Consider the following 21,578-nt stretch of genomic DNA (forward strand, 5'->3'; position numbering starts at 1 on the left):
TGTCCACTCCCATGTTGATAAGAGTGTTAAATACTTGACAAATCTCCCTTTAAATTTGAAAAGATAAATAATTAACTATGGGCAATCATGCGATTAATTGCGATTAAATATTTGAATCGATTGACAGCCCTATTATTTCGATTATTTTTTCAGGAGGGTTGGGGATTGAACCAGCAACCCTAACAAGCTTTCAATTAAAGACAACCCCTGTTCTTCTACCACCTGAGCTACAGCCTCAAGCAGTACGTTACGTTTCTGTCCAGCTGAGTACTGTTACTTATTAGTCAGTACCACCACTTTTGAATGACTACATGCACTCACAGTGAAGTTACTGTGAGTGTTGGGCATAATAGACCCATTTCCTGCTCAAACAATCTGTGGAGAAGGGAAAAAAATGCGCAGCTTTGTGAGTCACCACATGTGGTCTAGTTCATTCACAAAAGGTACAGTAGATTTCGGCTCATGCCTCAAATTAATTATTCTTGCACACGATTTGTATCCCCGCATGCTGCATGAACAGGATATCTTAACCTTCCCTCCAGGCTGTTGTTTTGAGACCTGGCACCAATTGCTTGTTTTTTTTCCCCCCAACCAATAGTCGAAAACCCAAATATATTCAATTTACAATGAAATAAAACTGAGAAATTCAGCAAACCCTTACATTTGAGATGCATGAACCAGCAAATGTTTTGCAATTTTTGCTTGTTAAATGACCAAAACAATTACTTGACTTTAAAAAAATGTTGCTGATTATTTTCCTGCCGATCTTCTGTGGTGGTGGTTCTGTATAATTTATGCAATAAATATGTAATTGTGCTGGAAAAAAAATCATTAAGCGAAACCCAGCATGCTTGTATCATGTCATTTGGTTCCACGTTAAATGTCCAAATCCCCCGATGTGCCTGCATGCGAATTCATCATGTGATAAACCACACAAGAACATATAGTACACATATTTGAATCCATTACATGCAAGATTACGTGTAAAATTGTTGTTTTCCACACGTGAAGTCTTACATTTCACATGTAAAATATTTGAAAATCCCATGTGCCTATATGTCAGGGTTTCTCAAACTTATTGCTTTTATTCAAGGTCAGCGGTCCAGAACGATTGGCAACAACGTCGTAATAACGTATTGTATTCATAACACGAGTAGAGATTTTTTATCATTAGGATTTTATCGATACTAGCATACTTTTCTTATCGATATGCCTTATCGGTTTGGTTCTTTATCGATACTCTTAACGGTTCTTTGTCATTACTAAATAATTGCCTTTTAATATATTATTTAAAAGAAGAATAAAAGCAGAATATAATTTATTTATATTTTAAATAAAACTATATGTTTCAAGAGCAGCAACAGTAATGTTTTTGTCTCAGCCAGCTGCTTAGTTTACAACAATTTTAAGATACGTGGCAGACTAAGCTAAACAGTAAGACTACATACAGACTGCTTTTGTTTTAGCTTGTTTGTAACTTTTCGCTATTAGCCGAGCTAACGTGCTGTGCTTGTGTAAAACAGCAGGGGTGGATGAGAGACTGCGGACAGAGCAGATTGAAATATCGTTTTTCTACATGTTTACATCATGTTTATGCTTGTTGAGCTGGTGTATTGATACAATATTGGCTTTTTTACTCGTAAAGGTTTTATTGCACTTACAGTAACGAGCTGTCATCAACTTGAGTAATCGTCGGGTTCTCTGTCTCCGCCGCGGCCTCTCTGCTCTGCTTTTAATTAAATTACACCAAAACTTTAAAAAATATCGATAAAAACGTTGGAGCTTATCAATACTAGGGTCTTTAAAGGGGACATATCATGCTCATCATCAGGTTCATGTTTGTATTTTGGGTTTCTACTACAACATGTTTACATGCTTTAATGTTCAAACAACACATTATTTTCCTCATACTGTCTGTCTGAATATACCTGTATTCACCCTCTGTCTGAAACGCTCCGTTTTAGTGCATTTCAATGGAATGGCAACGGAATTGCGTTGCTAGGAAACAGCTTGGGTCCACGTTTACTTCCTGTCAGCTGATGTCATTCACATACACTGCAACAGGAAATAAACCGGGACACATTTAGAATGTTTAAAACTGTGAAATTGTCTAAATATTGTAGATTTGTGACATCACAAATGTACAGAAATCCTAATGGCTTGTTTCAAATGCACAATTTCTGAATATGTGGATTTATCTGTGGATTGAGTGTTTTGATACTTTCACAGTATTTATATATCACTTAAACCTGCTTTATAATATAAAAGACATGAAAATCTCACTTTTTACAATTATGGGACCTTTAATAATTTAGTTATGTTGCCCGTTAAATACCGGGTTTTGGTACCCATACCTAAACACGAGGTATGGGCTGGGTCCAGGTTGACTTGTCATTCGGACCGGACTTTGAGAAGCCCTGCTATATGTGAATGCATCTCTATGTACCTATGTGTGAAATATCCACTTCACTTTAGTTTTACAGATAAGGATAAAGGGTGGCTGTGACTTTTAATATAATGTCAATGGTGGCACTGCTACTACAAGAAGGTGCTTTGGATAAGAGCAGCCTTTGAGTGGCGTTTTCATTTTAATCCACATGCCCACTTGCCCACACATCAGCTCTCACAAAGTCAGTGTGACAACAGAGAGCACTCCAGGTCCTGACATCTGGTCCCGGCTGTTAATCTTCACTGACCAATCAGCGCAGGGTCATGGGGATGAGTGACACTCATAGCAGATAAAAAGCGGTGATGAATCTCTTTTTTTTTCATCCCTCCCTCCCTCCCTCTCCTCCATTTATCCTCCCAGTCACGCACAGCCTCTCTCTGCCTCACTCTCAACCACTCATTATTGTAATTGGAGGGTTTGGGGAGATACGGCGGAGAGACAGAAGGAAGGGGGGGGAGAAAAGAAAGGTTGAGAGAGTGAGAGAGGTTTCTGGAGGTCAGAGGCCCGGCCCTTTTTTCCGCTCTCTTTCTGCTCTGTTTTTCTCTCTCACCATCTTCTCATTCTATCTTTCTTTTTCTAAATCAGGACGCATGCATTTGCTTTGGCTTTTCTTTAAAGATGCATGTGCTGCATCAAAGCTGGCTAGATTTTCAAATAACATATCAAGTTTCTAAAAGGCTCTATTTCTCCTTCGCCCTTCACCTCCCTCTTTTCTTTTCCCTCACTCATTCTCTCTTCCTTTCTTTGTTTAACCACAGCTGCTGCATTTTATCATAGTTTTGGCTTACTGGCCTCTGTCATTGGGCTGGGCTAAGGGCTGTATGTGTGGTTGTATGTGTGTGTGTGTGTGTGTGTGTGTGTGTGTGTGAGTGTGAGTGTATGAACCCAACATGAGAAAAGCCAAAAAGAAAGAGGGAGAGAGAAAAAGACAGAAAGGAGTGGGAGAAGACAGCGGTGTTATCAGCTGAAGTGTTTTCTGTGGCCAATGGAAGAAGGCCAGGTTAAGGGCGTGAAAATAGCTTAAAACAACATAATGGATGCTCCAATCAGCTGTGACCAATTCAGTGAGAATCAGACAGAGCGGGTCGGTCTCAGGGACAGAATGAAAAAGATGAAAGACAAAAAAACAAGTCAGAAAGAAGAACTTTTAAGGTTAAAGGAGAGGGCTGGTGATGTTCTATACGTTTATCGTCAACAAATCCATGAAAAGAAGCAACATTGAATTGATCCTTCCTTCCAGAGGTGCAGACTTAAAGCTAAAGTCATTAATGTTGAGCAAATATGATAAAAACGGTCAGTATATCCTGACAGTGGTGCAGGAGACAAATAATCTGAAAAAAATCATGTGCTCGGTGCTCCTAATGGCATCTGCAAGATTTCACAGACCGGAGGAAAACAACCAATCAGAGCCGAGCTGGAGCCAAGCAGTCTCTGAGCAGCTGTCAATCACTGCTCATGAAGCTTGCAAACGCCGTTCAAACTGTCAAACTAGGCAGCGCTGATCAAGCACCGCCCACCAGCCGGAGCAAACGTTCTCATTTTACAGCTAAACAGTACACTACAAGATGTTTCTGAAACATTTGAGGGGAGAAATAATGAGCCAATAGCTTATGGTTGCAAATTTTGACTAATGTTAGCAATGATATAGATATTGCTGTGTAACTGATATCACTTCGTCAGTTTGCTGATTAAAGTTACATATACGCTGTCAGAGTAGCGTGATACAGCTTATTTGTCTGTGCCACAGACCTCAATTGTTGTCCAAACACCATTAAGAAGACATCAGTGAGCCACAGCGTTGCACTGGGTAACATATTCCATGTTCTTTTGAGTTAAACCCACATACACTGTCAAGGTGGTGTAAATACTCCAGATGTGTATTAATCCACAGCTCCAAATAGTCCTCAACCAAATGCACTATTTACTCCTGTTTGAGTGATGTTTGCTAAAAACTACAGTGCCCAGTTGATGTAGTGAATTAATTTAATCTTTAAAAGAAATTAAAGTATTTGTGACCTGCTTTTAGATTTAAATCTTCGATAAGAACTATGGCTGTCAAAGTTAACGCGGATTCATTTTGACGCCACTAATTTCTTTAATGCATTTACGCAACATGCATTTCTTAGGTTGTAGCGGGCTCAAAAAAAAGCTAAGAAAGCTAAAATGAAGCTAGAGTGACGATACTGGCATCATCTGAAACTAGAAAGGAACCTAAGGAATCCATTGGTACCAACCATGTCATACCAGCTTGTCACGAAGGAGGCTAAATAACGCTAGGAAGTTACGCTAAATTTTGGCGAGGAAAAACTGGCATGGCCATTTTCAAAGGGGTCCCTTTGATATGTGAATGTAAATGGATTCTATGGGTACCCACGAGTCTCCTCTTTACAGACATGCCTACTTTATGATAATCACATGCAGTTTGCCTACTCCCATGTTGATAAGAGTATTAAATACTTGACAAATCTCCCATGTGTGATTAATTTGTGATTAATCGCAATTAACTATGGTCAATCATGCGATTAATCGTGATTAAATATTTTAATCGATTGACAGTGCTAATTGAGAGACACAAAACAACGGAATAACATCAGCCTTTTCCTTTAACATTGAGTAAAAATGTGTGGATGAGAACACCTTCAGCAAAAAAAAAGATATGAACGAGAAACTTGAAATGAACATAAATATGAAATACAAGCCACATAAAAGTGAAAAGAAATCGAGATACACGCACTGTGTCAGTGATTATAAAAGAAAAGTATGTAAATTTACGGCGCTCATTAGCAGCTCTACGAGGGCCATACATAATGTGTGTACATAAAATGTCTCATTAGGAGCCAACTGTGATGTTTTCCCCCTCCATAAATGTGACATGTGGGTGGCGAAGAATAACAACAGCCTGAAATTCAAAATGTCAAAATGTGACTTTTAAAAAATAAAAGAACGAGAGGAGGTGAATAGACAGCGAGAGAAAGAGAGACAGAGACAGAGAGAGAGAGAGAGAGAGGATGATTATGTTTCTTCTTCCGCAGCCTCTTGTAAGCCTCATGTAATTGCTGGGCGGGGGTAGTGGGGGGGGGTAAATATTATCTCTTCAACCATCTCTGCCCCACCATAACCCACCCAACTCACACAACAACACACTCCTCCTGCGCTGCCCGGAGCTCCAAATCCCTCAGACTGCCAGCCTAAGCAGTACACACACTCACACACACATATAAACAAAGGGGGATTAGATAGACACACACCCAGCTATACACACACACACTCTCTCTCCACACAAATAGGTATAACACACACGCCCTCTGTGCCCCCACATTTTCTCTCTCACTCTGCTGTTTCATTGCTTGTCTTCTCGTCTCTGTCTTGTGAACTCGCACTGCATGCAAACAGCAACTCACACACACCAGCCGATTAGACTGTTGTCAGGCTATTAAATAGGCGTTATCAGTCGCTATACGTACCATAGACGTGGGTCAATAAGGGCCAACTACACCCAATAGTAGGTTTTATCATCTATTCACATGGTAGATCACAGAAAAAAGGAATTAAAAAAAAACACGAGAGCGACCTCTAGCGACCGTAGTAATTATGACAGGAGCAGAAGCGGAAGTCAGGCGCTGTAGTATAAACAGTGTGAAACTCCATAAGGGGTGAGGTCAGGGACGATGGATTATGATTGTTTGTGTTCAAAAGGTAATGTTTCATTCAGTTTTACAACATGTAGAACATGTAGAATGTTTTACACAAAACACAGGGTTTTCACCCAGGAGTCCAGAGTTCGCATCCCGTGTGAAACCAACAATGTGTAGGTGTCTTTGTGTTCGTAGTTATTTTAACCCAAAACACAATATTTTTCCCTAAACTTAACTAAGTTTTTTTCTTCTGCATAAACCTAAAAAGGTTGTAGTTTTGTTGCCTAAACCTAAAGAAGTTGTAGTTGTATTGCCTAAACCTAAAGAACTTGTAGTTTTATTGCCTAAACCTACAGAAGTGAATTTGTCATTTTGTAGCCTAAACCTAAAGAAGTTGTAGTTTGTTTTGCCTAAACCTAAAGTTGTAGATTTATTGCCTAAACCTACAGAAGTGAAGTTGTAATTTTGTAGCCTAAACCTAAATAAGTTGTAGTTTGTTTTGCCTAAACCTAAAGTAGTAGCAGATTTATTGCCTAAACCTACAGAAGTTGTAGTTTTATTGCCTAAACCTAAATAAGTTGTAGATTTATTGGCTAAACCTAAAGAAGTTGTAATTTTGTAGCTTAAACCTAAAGAAGTTGTAGTTTGTTTTGCCTAAACCTAAAGAAGTTGTAGATTTATTGCCTAAACCTACAGAAGTGAAGTTGTAATTTTGTAGTCTAAACCTAAAGAAGTTGTAGTTTGTTTTGCCTAAACCTAAAGAAGTTGTAGTTTTTCTGCCTGAACCCAGCTTTTTTTTTTTTTTTGCCTAAACCTAAACAAGCCGTTTTGTTTGTGTTCAAAACATGACGTTTCATTCAGTTTTACAACGTGTTAGAACGTGTTGCTCTTAAGTTTCACTTTCACTTTTACAACATAGTAGGCGTAGCAGGCCCCTAATAACCCACATCTATGGTGCTTATAGTGACTGATAACGCCTATTTAATGGCCTGATAACAGGCGAATCGGGTGCCCACACACACACATACACGCACACTCACAAACGTTAATATGGAAGCTGTGTGTCTGAAGCTATTTTCTGTCCTTTTAAGGCAGTTAGTGACTGGCCTCTCTCTCCCAGTCTTTCTCTATGTCTCTCCACCTGTCTCTCTCTCTTGCTTTCCTTCCCTCTCTCTTCTCATTTCTCCCCTCCGATCCCTCCCTCCCTCTCCTTCTGCAGCTTTGTTTTTCCATTCCGTCTCTCTCCTATCTCCTCCTCAGCACCGTGGCAAGAACCCATCCATATAAGTCATTTTACCCCGTATTGAGACTGAAAATCTCATTTTTCTTTAACCAAGTGGAGAAATCTGTCAGCGGGTGCGATAATCCCACTTGTTTCCAATGCAAATCAATTTACGTCGAGAATCTTTCTGCGCTCAAGTGCCACACTCGAATCAAGTAGTGATTCTCCCCTGTTTCATGACAAGGCTTTTATTTTGAAGATATTCATGACACAAAAAGTTGAAGCGAGAGGAGTTATCTTGTCTCTACAGGCAGATTTATTCACCAGTTTTTCCAGGAAAATCCTGAAAATTAGATACTTCTTGGTTTTTCCCCGTCCTTCCATATAAGACCATGTGTATGCAGCTGTCCCTGTTTGCCCTGTCTGGCGTGTCTTTACCACAAGTGTGTTCTGGCAAAAGTGCAGCAGAGATCTGGCCAACTCTGCCAACGCTGGCTTTGCTTTGTCACACAGGAAGTATCAACGCCCTATCGATTGTTACCCCCCCCCGCCCCCCACCCCCATCCTCTGCCCTCACATCCCAACACAACATCAGTGACGAGTGTAGCATGGAGGACTGAGAGGAAGGAGGAGGGCTGTATGGAAAGAAGGGAGTGTGGGGGGGGGGGATGTGCAATAGAGGCATGAGAAAGCTGCGTTTGAAATATCTCCACACCCCACCGCCACCGAGCGCCATTCTCCTCAAGAGCGGCTGAAATCTGAGCTCTTTGTGAAAACGCCATAAGAGCATTTCGGGTTCATACGATGAGCTGCAGCATACAAAGCAAAAAAAAGGGGAGGGGGGAGGGATAAAAGGCAAACAGAAAGAAGAGGAAGAGAAGGGAAAGGAAAGATAGATACGGGATGAAAGGTGGAATAGGTGGTACAAAGGTGAGAAAATATAGCTTTCTTTTGCATATTTTTTCCTTCTCTTTATAGTATTTCCCTAATCCCCAAGAGACAGAATGCAGTACTTCCCCTTTGGGGGATTAAAAAAAGACTATTTCTCAGCTTGCAACAATTGGCATTGTTCAGTGAAGAAAGTCGGGCCTGGCAGCAGAGGAGGGCCGAGATAAAGAGTGCAAATGCAGTTGAGCGCTAGGATTAGACTGATGTATTGTTTTACCGGGGGTCGATGTCGGCCTCTTAACAAAAATCAGAAAGCATCCATCTCCGATATAACGGGAAATCCTCCCCGGTTGTTGGAATGGAATACATGCTTGCAATAACTGGTTTTGTATGGGATGTCTGACCAGATAAATCGTTCCAACTTGGGAGGATTCCACCAACAGCTGTCAATCCATAAAATCCGTCTTAAGGTCCGGCTTCAGTGGACTTGGTCGCAGGAAGGAAAGTAAATCTGCGTAAGTCTTTTGTATCAGGTTCAACTTTGGTGAACTTTGACATCCAAATTGGATGTTCACCAATTGCAAACCATCTTTATAGTACTACTTTGAGACAGAGACAGAGAGCCGGAGATCAAAGCTATTTAAGAAGTTGCTGTGTTGCACCGTGTACTTTTATTGACCACCTCTCTGTCGGACTATAAACTTGCGCCACAAAACAGGAATAGAGTGCTCCAGGGATGTCGTATTTTTGTAGACTAACCAGGAAGTTAGCATCGCCCTGGGTTCCCTCGACAATAAGCCAATGAGATTTGTCCATTGGGTTTTGGATTATTGCAAAAAAATAAGCTTTGTGGCAAACAAACATTTATGATAAAGACAAGTTTTGTTCAGCAAGATAATCTTCACAAATGAACACCACTTTTATGAGTTTTGAAATGTCAATGCAATCGCCAGAAGTAAAAAGTTAACGTAAGGCTATAAACAAACTACACCACGGTCGCATGAGCGCGAGTATACACAACGAGGCCATAAAGGCGGACGAGTCGGAGTGATGACGTTTAGTAGTCTCATTTAGCTACTTGCTAGTAACCGCCTTTCTTAAGACACGTAAAGGCTTATTTCAGGCATCTAAATAAAAACCCATTCAAAAAACCCATTGACTTCCAGATGAGGGAACCAGAGGTGCTAAAATGCTAACTCATTTCCGGGCTTTAGGACTCTATAGTTTGAGACAGTTAGTCAGACAGTAACGAGACAGAAGTCAGTAGTACGACTACATTAAATAAACTATGTGAACTCAAGCTTGTAACTGACAGTTAGTAAGCCCAGCACCGGCCCGGTAAGAGAAAATACAAAGAAGAGCAGCCGGATGACTGGCGTGTTAGCGGTTAGCATGTCAGCTACAGTAGGTCACCAACTAGCCCTGAGTAATCACTACGTAACCAAGCTTCTAGAATCACATATTTCACTTCACTACTTTTCCACTTTTAACAGGCCTTTAAAGACACAAATACAACTTGTTCTGTGTCCCAGTTAACTCTTGATATATGCCAAATACATTTAGAGTATAATAGAGTATTTTTACTTCTCCCATTATAGAAAACCACACTGGACCGTTAGCTTGTAGGTAGCCAGCAGAGCAATATCCTACTTGTAGGAGGTATGTGTGTGTGAGGAGACTAGTTAGCAAAAACACTTTGCTAGCTACCCAAGCTAACGGTCAAGTGCAGTTTCATATGATAGGTGGGATTAGCTGGTTATTCCAAATCACATTTGAGTGTAGAAATCATAAAATCACAGATTGTATAAATGTAACTGCCGGTGAGTTCAGGATGAGTCATCAAAAATGTTTTTGGACACATAGTTAGCATGTAACAAGAGACAAATGAACAATGAACAATTAACAAAGGGACATAGGATTAGAACTTGGAAGATGTATTTTTAATTTTATTGTGACTTTAAGGAGCCACTACCTAAAGGAATTATTCAAAGGTCCCATAGCGAGCTCATTTTCAGGTTCATACTTGTATTTTGTGTTTCTACTAGAACATGTTTACATGCTGTAATGTTCAATGTGTAAAACACTTTATTTTCCTCGTACTGTCTGTCTGAATAAACCTGTATTAATCCTCTGTCTGAAACCCTCCGTTTCAGTGCATTTCAATGGGATTGCAACGGAATTTGGGTCCATGTTTACTTCCTGTCAGCTGATGTTATTTACATACACTGCAACAGGAAATAAACTGGAACACATTTAGAATGTTTATGTTTAAAACCATGAAATGGTCTAAATAATTGTATATTTGTGACATCACAAATGGACAGAAATCCTAACGGCTTGTCACAAACACGCAATTTCTGAATAGGGGCTGTGTGTATTTCTCCGTATATTGAGCGTTTTGATAGTTTAACAGTTTTTATATAGCACTAAAACCTGCTTTATAATGTAAAAGACCTGAAAATGTCACTTTTTACAATATGGGACCTTTAAGTTTTTCACTGGAAAGTTCCAGTTCCCCCGTGAGGTCTAACACCTCTATCAGCTGTTAATACACTGGAAAGCTCACTCACCCTGGTATCGAACAGTCTTGCGTGGGACTGGGTTCCAGTTGAGACCCAGCGACCTCTCCCATCCAACCAGAAACACCAGGAGCAAGACCTTCGTCCCGCCCACGGCGCCCATATCAGCTCCCATTCGTCGTGAACAGGCGTTGCGTGATGGATCGAGGGATAAATCAGTGGATCAGAGGGACTCAAGAGAGAGAGCAGCCCGGCTCCTGGCAGCCTGCCGAGACAAAGAAAAACCAACACATCAGCTGGATGCAGCAAGCAGTTCACTTCCTTTATTAGCTTGGTTGTTTATCAAAAAAGAAACTATTTTGCCAGAACAGTATTTATAACTGTTTTTCAAAAAGCCACACAAAACAGTTCACACATTCAAGCTGTGCTGAAAGATACATTTGTCCCTTTGAAAACATGCACTATATAAATTAACATGGTCATCAGAATCCACAATAATGTAAAACAGAAATGAGTTATGCAAATCATTAAAGCCAACAAGGACATAGCTGTAATCAGTGTGTGTGTGTGTGTGTGTGTGTGTGTGTGTGTGTGTGTGTGTGTGTGTGTGTGTGTGTGTGTGTGTGTGTGTGTCTGCCAACATAAACAAACCAAACATTTTCATGATTGTTGGCCGGGGGGTTGGGGGGGGGTTTATGCAGGAAACTTTTCTCCATCCCTCCCTCACTCTGAGCGATAATCCAGCTATCGCCACTCAAAAAGCTCTGAAATAGCTTATCGCCGCACTCTTGTCAAGCCAATTCAGCAGCAGTATATTAAACCGGGGCTGAGTTATCAAAGTTAATTGGCGCTGGCAATGCATCAAACGCCAATGTGTTGGGAAATGAATGTCAAGGCAAGGACAATCCAATAGCACTGCGTTGTAAATGAATTGGTTTATACATAATGAACATGTCAAGTGCGCCGCTACAGAGCTGCATTACAGTCCAATAACAGCACGGGATGATTGACTTGTTACGGCGCTGCAGGTGAGACTGATGCACAGGGCGAGGAGAGGACTTTCACATTAAAACAGTGCTTACACTCATACGATGACACACTCTCTAGTTTTATTTTCTGTATGCTTGTGAGGACCTGCCAGCCCCTTAAACTTTTACCGTATGTCATATCGTCATTTTGTGTAAACTAAGTGACATCAATTAATGGAATAGCTATGTTAATTCAAGATGAAACTTGGCACTTGTCGAATAACTGTAAAAATCAACCTTGAAAAGAATTATATCAATTAAATTCTTTTCATTAGTAGAGTGTTTAAAGCGGCAGTAGGCAGAATATTTTTGGCATCATTGGGCAAATATTCCATAGTAACATTTCAGCATATTCAGCTGTCAATCACTCGCGAACTCCGATCAAACGGTCAAACTAGGCAGCGCTGATCAAATATGAATCAATATTCTGTTACTGCAATGCCTATTTCTCTCGTAAAATGTAGAATAAATGTAGCCAGTAATTACTTGATAAAATGTAACATAAATTGATTGAAAAAAATTAAAAATAAATGCAAAAATAAATAAATAATACAAAATAAATGCAAAAATAAATATACATTTCAAAATTAATACAATAAATATAAAAAAAAATAAAAAGGGAAAATTTAATAAAAGAGTAAATAAATAAGGGATACAAAGATAAATAAATAAAGAAGCAAATTAAAACAGAAATATCAATGTATGTCATATCTTATCAATTAATGAATGGCTACATTCATATATATATATATATATTCATATATTATATTTAATAATATTTTTGCTACATTGAAGGACATATTTAATTATTTATTGAGACATTTATTTATTCATTCATTTATTTTTGATTTTGGCAGGTTCCGTCCTCCCTAGATAATTACATTATCAAGTTATTGTACGACATATGGACATGACCTCGATAAGAGTGTGACCTCGACAAGTGTATATAAGTGTGAAAACGTCACACTTCACGCCAATCACTGCATTAATGGGTATGATTATCGGATTGTCTATTTTCGAAAGGTTACAAAAATCATCAGAAGCAGCCACACACAATTATGCCATTGGAAACTGGGTTCCAGACACTTTGTTTGTAGCGTACCTAATCGACAAAACATTGCATCCACAGTTTTTCACATAATTTTTTCGGTAGAAAGTAGCTCCAATCGAATTATCTAGAGTACCTGCATTGGACACTGTCTGCGAAGAGATCACACACTGTTACATTTAAATGTCATTTTTAAATGCTGCGAGTACCACAAGCTAAATTCATCCTCTCCCTGTCTGTTGTATTTAAATGGCAGCAGGAATCTCAGAGATTGGATATGTCAAAACCTCAGCACTTAAAACCCAAACTATGTGCACTGCTAGATACCACTAGGAGTGGTGGAATGAAAAAAAACGAAATAAACATGTGTTTTCTGTAAAGTAATTTGGGTGAGCTGAACCTTTAATTTAAATTTAAAGGTGACCTATAGTAAACCCGCTGCATCTCCAACTCACTGACCACAATCTAAACCAAGTCTGATTACTCTAACCTTAATACTAAACCAATTACTGACCTTTAACATAACCACTGCAGATATAAAGCATGATGGATCGGTCTTAATGTTTGCAGTCGTATGAGGACCACATATCCTTATCATAATTTATATTCAAAGTTGCATACACACACACACGAAGAAATGCACACACGCCATCTGTAAGCTTTCCCCTCTGCACCTGCCGCTGCGTATCGTGTGAGTGAAATGGCGCCTTTGATGATGCGCGCTCATTGGAGGAGGGAATCCATTGACTTTTAAAGAGGCACAAAATGTCAAACTATATTAACTTTAACCCAGAACAAAGACAGAAAATACCTCTGTACATGTAGCATATTTTATGTCTCCTCTCCCTCATCTATTCCCACATGTGAATACTAAATTCCAGAGCTGAAAAAAAACAACATTTGACCTATTTGGTGGATTGGCAGGAGAGGTAATTGAGATTTGGAGATGTGTGTGTGCTTGTGTGTTTGTGTGCCCACGTCTAACCAATGTGACTGTTATTGATTACACTTTTGAGAGGAAAATAAGAAGAGACTGAAAGAAGAAAAAAAAACACACCCCACATACCCCCCCTCCGCCACCATCTACCCCCCCAGATCATATCATAGCACCGTGCTGTTAAATGAGCGTGCTTAAACGCTGGGTTTGGGTGAACGCTCTTCAAGCCTCGCAGTGCCGACTACCAGCTTTATTGGATCGATGCTGGAGGCCTTGCCGGCCAACGCTTGAGTGAGCCGAGATTGAGATTGAGATTGAAAGGCGTGGGAGGGAGGGAGAGAGGGATGAAGGGGTCGAAAGAATGAGAGAATCGGAGGGAGAGTGGCGGAGAAAAACACGTTGCAGGAGGCTTATAGTTTTTCTCCCTCAACATCCATCCTTTCATCTCTGTGCTAGAGGTAACCAAGTGAAGTGGGCATCCTGGAGGCCGGATTAAGTGAAGAGGCAGCGTGTAAACACTACAGGGGAAGATGAGGAGGAAGAGCATAGTGGAGGAGACGGAGAAACAAGGCTTCTGCCTGAGAAAAAGCTTAAAAAATCTTCAGTGTACGCCTCGCTGTCATTTCCTCTTCCTCCGTTTGCTGCCTCTCTATGCTTTTCTTTAATTACGTCTCCCTCTCGTTTCTCTTCTCTGCCAGTCGAACAGCATAACTGTTTGTCTCTAACACTACTGCCAAAGCTAAATGTTGATTTTCAAATCCAGGAAAAGATGGTTTATAAAATCAGAGTGAAATATCATCACTATAGGGTAGGACAAATTAAAATTGTCTGTCAAGGATGTTCCCTGTTCACAAAGTGCTAGCTGGGACAACCCTGTTTGACAACAACAGGAACAAGTGTGTATCAGGCTGCAACCACTGGTTCTTAAAAGTGAAGCCAATGCGGAAGTGCATTCGATCTAATAGCCAGCAGGGGGCGACTCCTCTGGTTGCAAAAAGAAGTCAGATTGTATAGAAGTCTATGAAAAAATGAGCCTACTTCTCACTTGATTTATTACCTCAGTAAACATTGTAAACTTGAGTTTATGGTCTCAATCTCTAGTTTCAAGCCTTCTTCAATACAACATGATGTTCATTTAGTAAATTATAGGCCCATTTAGAGTCAAATAGACCCTCTCGTGTCACTTCTGGTGCCAAAAAAGATGACGACAGCCAAAAACCAAGATGGCTATGGCCCAAAACCAAATGGTGACGCCGTAAAGCCAATATGGCGATGGCCAAAATCCAAGATGGCTACGGCCCAAAACCAAGATGGTGACGCCCAAAAGCCAAGATGTCGTTGGCCAAAATCAAGATGCCAACGGCCAAAGACCAAGATGGCGAATGCCAAAAACCAAGATGGCGGCGACCCAAAACCAAGATGACGACGGACAAAATGACAAACTTGAGGCTTCAAAACAGCAGTCCACAAACCAATGGGTTGCGTCACCGTAGTTACGTCCACTTTTTACATACAGTCTATGGTGGGTATAGGGAAAGGTGAGACTCCTACAGGGCGAGGATCACATGACAGTGGACTACTTATCTGAGTTGTTTGTGTGTCTACTTGTACTGTAAAGCCAGCTTAACAGTTGAAGCAAGGGGTTAACAGTAGTGCCTTTATAGATACCTCTGGTGCAGCTTTTAGCATCAGCTTTCACCTGCTGTCAGCACCACTACAACACCAGAAAGATGGATCGTCCATGCCTAAACTTAACTTCCCATGGAAACGGAAGTTTATTTTGAAAGGACTCTATTCATGTAACAAGCGTATATTGACGCGCCGTCCCTGGTCTGTCCAAACGTAACGCAAGAGGGGTACCCTGTGCGTAGGTCTCTGATGCCGAGGGCCACTGACCGAGCAAGGAGTAAGGAGTGAAAATGTGTTGATCTGGCTGGAGAAACATTAGATAATGAATAAAGAACAGCTCAAAGCCATTGTAGTAAAACAACATCATTTTGCATAACACATTTCTACTGAAATTGTATTTAACAAAAAACAAATATCAACTCATACCCACTGCCAGTGTGGTCCATAAGCAGTGGTGGAAGACAGATTATGTACTGTCCTTTACTTTCAAGTAAAAGTAGCAACACCGGGCGCCTTGGTTAGCTCAGTTGGTAGAGCGGGCGTCCATGTATTAAGGCTTGGTCCTGACCGCGGCAGCCCGGGTTCGAATCCGGCCTGTGGCCCTTTCCGCATCCACTCTCTCTCTCCCCCCTTTCAAGACTCTATCCACTGTCCTGTCAATAAAAAATGGAAAATGCCCCCAAAAAAATAATTTAAAAAAAAAAAGTAGCAACACCACAGTGAAAAGTCATGCATTCAAATTATTTCTCGAGTAGAACTGTACAAACCATTTAAAAGCCAGCAAGGGCCCATTCTTCAGCTCAGTGTGATTCATTTAGCTGCTTTAATAGCATGGAGCAGAGGGATTTCATACAGTGCGATTATATAGGAAATTGAGCCATTCACCATAGAGCAATAACAATCAACAATCAGGAACAGATTTGCAGTATTGTTTTCTCTTCAGTGTTGTTGACTACTACTTCTCTTCACTTGTCACCAGCGTGCTGCTAAAATTGCACACTGAATCTGCACACCACATCTGCAGGAAACTTTAAGAACGCCGGGGGGAGCCGACTGGAGTCGGCCCTATGATGTATTTTTCTTTCTCTTTCTTTCAAACTGACTCTTATGATCCCTCGTTGCGTCGTAAGGCGCGAGACTCGGCCTCGCTCTCCCCTGATGACCAAATTAACTCACTTGCTCGGTCTCTCACCGCGGCCTCTTTAAGGTCCCGCGGTGTCACATAACTCTGCGGGCGGTGTCAAATCATCTTTTTAGCGGCTGCTGTTGTTGTTGAGCCTGGTTTAGCTAATGAGCTGAGACCCGGCAGCCTAATAATATCAGTCAGCACTCCACAATGGAGAGCTCATTAAAACATACAGAGAAATATAGGCCACATGTTCTGATTAGCTTGCTGCGCTCCTGTGTGTGTGTGTGTGTGTGTTTTGGCTGTGCTTGTGGATTTGTGTCATTGTATGCGCACGTGTGTGGGTGTTTTTTTTTTTGCCTGAATGTGTGAGTGTTTCTTGTCAGAGTGTATTGGGAGGTAAGACGAGTCCCTGCAGGGAGAAGCAAACCACGGTCGTTTCTTCGAAGTGAGCGGATGTCGGGGGGGGGGAAAGGAAGACAGGAACGTTTTCAACCCCCATCTGTCCTCTTTTCTTCACCGCTCTGTGTCTCTGTTTTCTGTTGTCCTCTTCCTGCCCTTCATTTTCCCCACCTCGCCTTTTCCTGGCAGCCTTTTCCTACCCTTTCGCACATATTACTACACACACACACACACGCTGACCTCTGGTGCAGTCCCAGCTGATTGCTGGTCCTTCCAGGCATTGTTTGACTTTTAACCCTGACCTCTGACCCTTTTGTGGGTTAGACAGCCAGGGCGCATCACCCACCGACTTTCACACTGGAACAGACTTAATGTCCATTAACCCGTAACTTCCCCTACACACACAAACACACACACACACACACGGACGGATGGACTAAAAGGACTGCTCCCACCCTCCCCTCTCGCTTCCTTGCAAAACAAACACAGCGCCTACCGTCAGCTCTCTTCCTTCCTTCCTTCCTTCCTGCAACCCCGTCCCCTCCCCCTTTACCTCCACCACCTTTTATTGTTCCGGGGAGCATTTTGAAAACACACACAAATACACGCAAGTGCAAACTCTTTCTCTCACACACACACTGAAGCTGTTTCACCAAAATAGAACAAACTGGATCAAACGATTTCACACCTCGTGGATGGAGAGATGAGAGCGGCTCCGGGACTTTTTATGCGGCGCTTCCCTCACTTTGAAAACATCCGAATGGGAGGTTGGAGCAGCACTGGTGCATAAACGGTTGGACATATATGAGTTTCTGAGGCCGCCGATAGCATTTTAAACATTCATTCATTTGAAAAATTCAAAATAAAAAGGACTGTCCTAACAAACTTATAGTGCTGAAAGCCTCTGAAACGGTAATGAGAGCATTATTGGACAATGAAACTCAGTATTAAGGCCTTTACACACCACCCTGAGTTTCACGGTTTAATTGGTGCCACGGTTCAGCTTTTTGAACTTTCAGAGAGAGCTCTTACAGATTAATTGTTCAAAAACATGATATCTCTCCACACAGGAGGATTCATTGCCAAATGACTATTTGTAACCCGAGTTCACCGAATATTCTGGTGGTTTTAAATGTTATCTGAGAGTCCGTGAATACACCAGACAGTCCTGGAAGCAGATGTATCGTATGATAATTTCACCAATTTAGATGATTTTATACAGCTGAAATGTTTTGATCGGAGATCAGAAAAACAGTTTTAGTGATTAGAATCCGAGCTCACGCGCTTTAAGTCGCTCTGTATGACAGCTTTCAGCTAAATAAAATGCCTGGAATATAAATGTACAAAAAATATACAATGGCTCCGCTTGTGAAGATGCATCAAGGAACAGATTTCAGGGTTTCCGGGTTCAAGTCCGGAGCAAAATGGCTATGAAATCGGAGTGAAAAAATATCATGTTACAGCGCTCCCTGCAAAATTGATGACTTGTGGGATGTGAAGTGAGAGAAGTCAACAAGGACTTCAGCATTTCTTCTCACTTATTCATACAGTGCTGCAGAGCCATGCGTGCAACAGGGCTGGGAAAAAAAAAACACAGCTTTACACCGCACTGAGATACAGTGACAAGAAAGATGAGGGCAACACAGCTTTTATTCAGAGTGTGGACTTAATGGAGCAGACATGGACACTCCTTGTCCATGTCTGCTCCATTAAGTCATGGACACTCCACTGACAGTGAAACATGCACCCACCCACTCACCCACCCGCCCACCCACACCATACTCAGCATCTAAGAGTCTTTGTACAAAGACACAGGTGGACACTTACAGGGATAGGTCGGGTGTTTTGAAGTGGAATTGTATGAGGTACTTATCCATAGTCAGTGAATTACCTACAGTAGATGGCTGTCAGCTCGCTGCCAATTTGGAGAAACAGACAGGAGCACCAGCATGGGAGCAAAGCAGTGTCCTGCTGTGGACGAGGCTGGCAGCAAAACATATTTTAGCCATCTAAAAGAAAGGCTCACCTAAAATAATCAACATCAGTTTAAGTGTACGCTATATTTAGTATATTTTTGCCAGTTTACCTTGCAGTGAGACAGCTATACCGTCTATGTTTTCGACGGGGAACTGAAGCCGTTATCTATGCTCTCACCAAAGCAACCAGACTCTATTGAAAAAAACTGGAATTTTACCTCACAGAACACGGGACTTGCTGGTCTACCGCTGCCTCGATCGGTTAGTTTGTGTTACTAAGAGACTTTGGTTAGTTCGGATTCACCAAAGTCACACAATAACACAAACAAACTAACCGATCCCCCGTGTTCTGCAAGGTAAAATTACTGTTTTTGTGAATGGAGTCTGGTGGCTTTGACGAGAGCATAGCTGGATATAACGGCTTCCGTTCCCCATTGGAAAGGGTTGTCTGACGGCGAGGTAAAGCGGTGAAAATATTGTAAATATAGCGTACCCTTAAACTGATATTGTATTTTTTAAATGGGCCTTTCTTTTAGGCTGCTAAAATACGTTTTGCTGCCGGCCCCGTCCACAGCTGTACATTGCTTTGCTTCCATGCTGGTAACTCCTGTCTGTTTCTCCAAACTGGGGGCGTACTGACTGCCATCTACTGTAGGTAATACACTGACTATGGATAAGTACCCCATACAACCCCACTTCAAAACACCCAAACTATCCCTTTAAATCAAGTAAAGTGTGTGTTTTAATACACGGTTTAGAGCAATATCAAGCATGAGTGCGCCTGCATCCCAGTGATTGAGTGAAGTGAGCATTAACTAGCATATCTGTGAATATAGGTGTGAACAAATGGGTGTCTTGAGTCTTTATGTTGACCAACTCACATTAAAGAGCTGTGTGTGTTTATGGCTGCGTGGGTGGCTGGCACAGATGAAAGACTGCTTGATCAGCTCTGCATGCTGCAGTGAGTGAGTGTGTGTAAGAATGAATGCGAAAGAGCGTGTGATCGCGCCCCGCAATAACGTCCTTCTGAAACATCCATCAAGATGTTAACATCTTCTTAAAAAAGTGTTTGAAATATCCCTTTTAAAACTGCGACCATCGATGTGCGAGCCACCCATCAAATTTCATGCACCTGAGCACATGATTTCCCATATTTGCACACAATTAATGATTTGCTTAAGCAGCGGCGGGGGCATCGAGCAATTCAACTGCATCAAGTTAATGTCATTGACTTTCCTTTCACATGGTGATTGGAATTCACCTCCCATCCTAATTACCTCAAACCGAAGCGGAACGGAGCACCGCATTTGACTTTAAACAACCTATTTCCACTTGATGGAAACGTCAAAAAAAACAAAACTCCCATGAGATTTTGAAGTGTAACATCTTTGCCTCCCTCACTGCTGCCTCCCCCCCAGCACCCTGCTCTTTCATGTCGCTCCCCTGGGAGATTCTGCAGGCCTTCAAATCTCCATCTTCTCTTCTTTCATCCCTTACTGTAGCTCTTGCTCGCTCGCCCACATCCCCCCCCCCCACCTCCCGTCTGGCCTTGTCTGTGTCGTGGTTGGCTGGTCAGGCGTGGTCGGCTTATAATTCTTTGATCGGCGCTCTGATCTCTTCCATCAGTGCCAGGGGCTCCAGCTGATTACAGATGAAATGGATCTGATTTGGACTTTAACTGCGGGCCAAACACCTGCTCAGACCCGACGAAGCGATAGGAGAGGAGGTGCAGGCGAGATGAAACCGGCGAGACTGACGTCCAGCTAATCGGACGGCGAGGCCATCTGTGCCTTTGGTCTGTGGCGGCGATCTCGCTCCAAACATTTGGGGGAGTGGATGCGGCGTGGAGATATTTCACAACTATTAAACGCTCAGTATAAAGCTTCAACAATAGTTGTTCCCCAATTCGACTTATATGACTGTTTTTGATGCAGAAACCAAGAAAATGTTTTTAGTGCTGATATAGTTTTTATTACTGGACAGTATTCCCAGGATTAGGGATGTCACCATACCAGAAAAATGAAGTAGTCCATGCCAATACTAGTGAAATTCCATGATTCTTGATACTACCATGGTAAAAAACAAAAGCAAAACAATAAATCCCATCATGTACTTCAACATCCACTCTTTTATTACCGTTGGCATACTGTTTTTTGTGATGAAGTTAAACAGGTCATAATTCCCTCTCTATTATCTATTTTATATTGCTGTGAAAACATCTCCTTCAAACGACTGGATGTATTCAAGTTTCTCACCAAAATCTACATTTTACAAGATTACATTTGAACACATCATGATAACGTTAGAAGTTATCTTCGCCCAATATTAATTTTTACTGAATAGAGCCTGAACACATCATAATGTAAATCAATGGCACCTCCCGTGTTGAAGTCGGCAGGATGAGAGCTAGTTAGCTGTAAGCAGCCGGTAAGCAGCACTGTCCTGCGAGCAGCTAACAGCTAACATTAAATGGCTCTCTTCCTGCTGATTTGAACACTGCTAAGCTACTGACCAGATATTAAAGCTGCACCAATAAATATTTTACATTAGCAATGGGCCAAATGGTAATTTTGAAAGGGGCCTCTCGTCGTGATGAATTCACAGAGAATTATCACAGACTCTGCAGTTCTCTTCAGCGTCAGTGTTTTAGCATCTTTCAGCACATTATTTAGTTTTTTTACGACCGCAACTTTAATGTTTTTGGCTCAGCGTCACCGCT

At 41.5% G+C, this 21,578-nt stretch overlaps 1 protein-coding gene across 2 annotated transcripts in view; it reads right to left on the reverse strand.

Annotated features, from left to right (window-relative positions):
* Window positions 1-21,578, reverse strand: part of sema4c (sema domain, immunoglobulin domain (Ig), transmembrane domain (TM) and short cytoplasmic domain, (semaphorin) 4C) — a 128,377-nt gene that overhangs the window by 51,070 nt on the left and 55,729 nt on the right. For both annotated transcript variants that reach the window (XM_074637246.1, XM_074637245.1), the window contains one exon: window positions 10,765-10,978. In XM_074637246.1, coding sequence (XP_074493347.1) covers window positions 10,765-10,888 — 124 coding nt within the window. In that variant the 5' untranslated portion in view covers window positions 10,889-10,978. The remainder of the gene's footprint in view (window positions 1-10,764; window positions 10,979-21,578) is intronic.

Source organism: Sebastes fasciatus, chromosome 6 (assembly GCF_043250625.1).
Source record: "Sebastes fasciatus isolate fSebFas1 chromosome 6, fSebFas1.pri, whole genome shotgun sequence".
NCBI lineage: Eukaryota > Metazoa > Chordata > Actinopteri > Perciformes > Sebastidae > Sebastes > Sebastes fasciatus.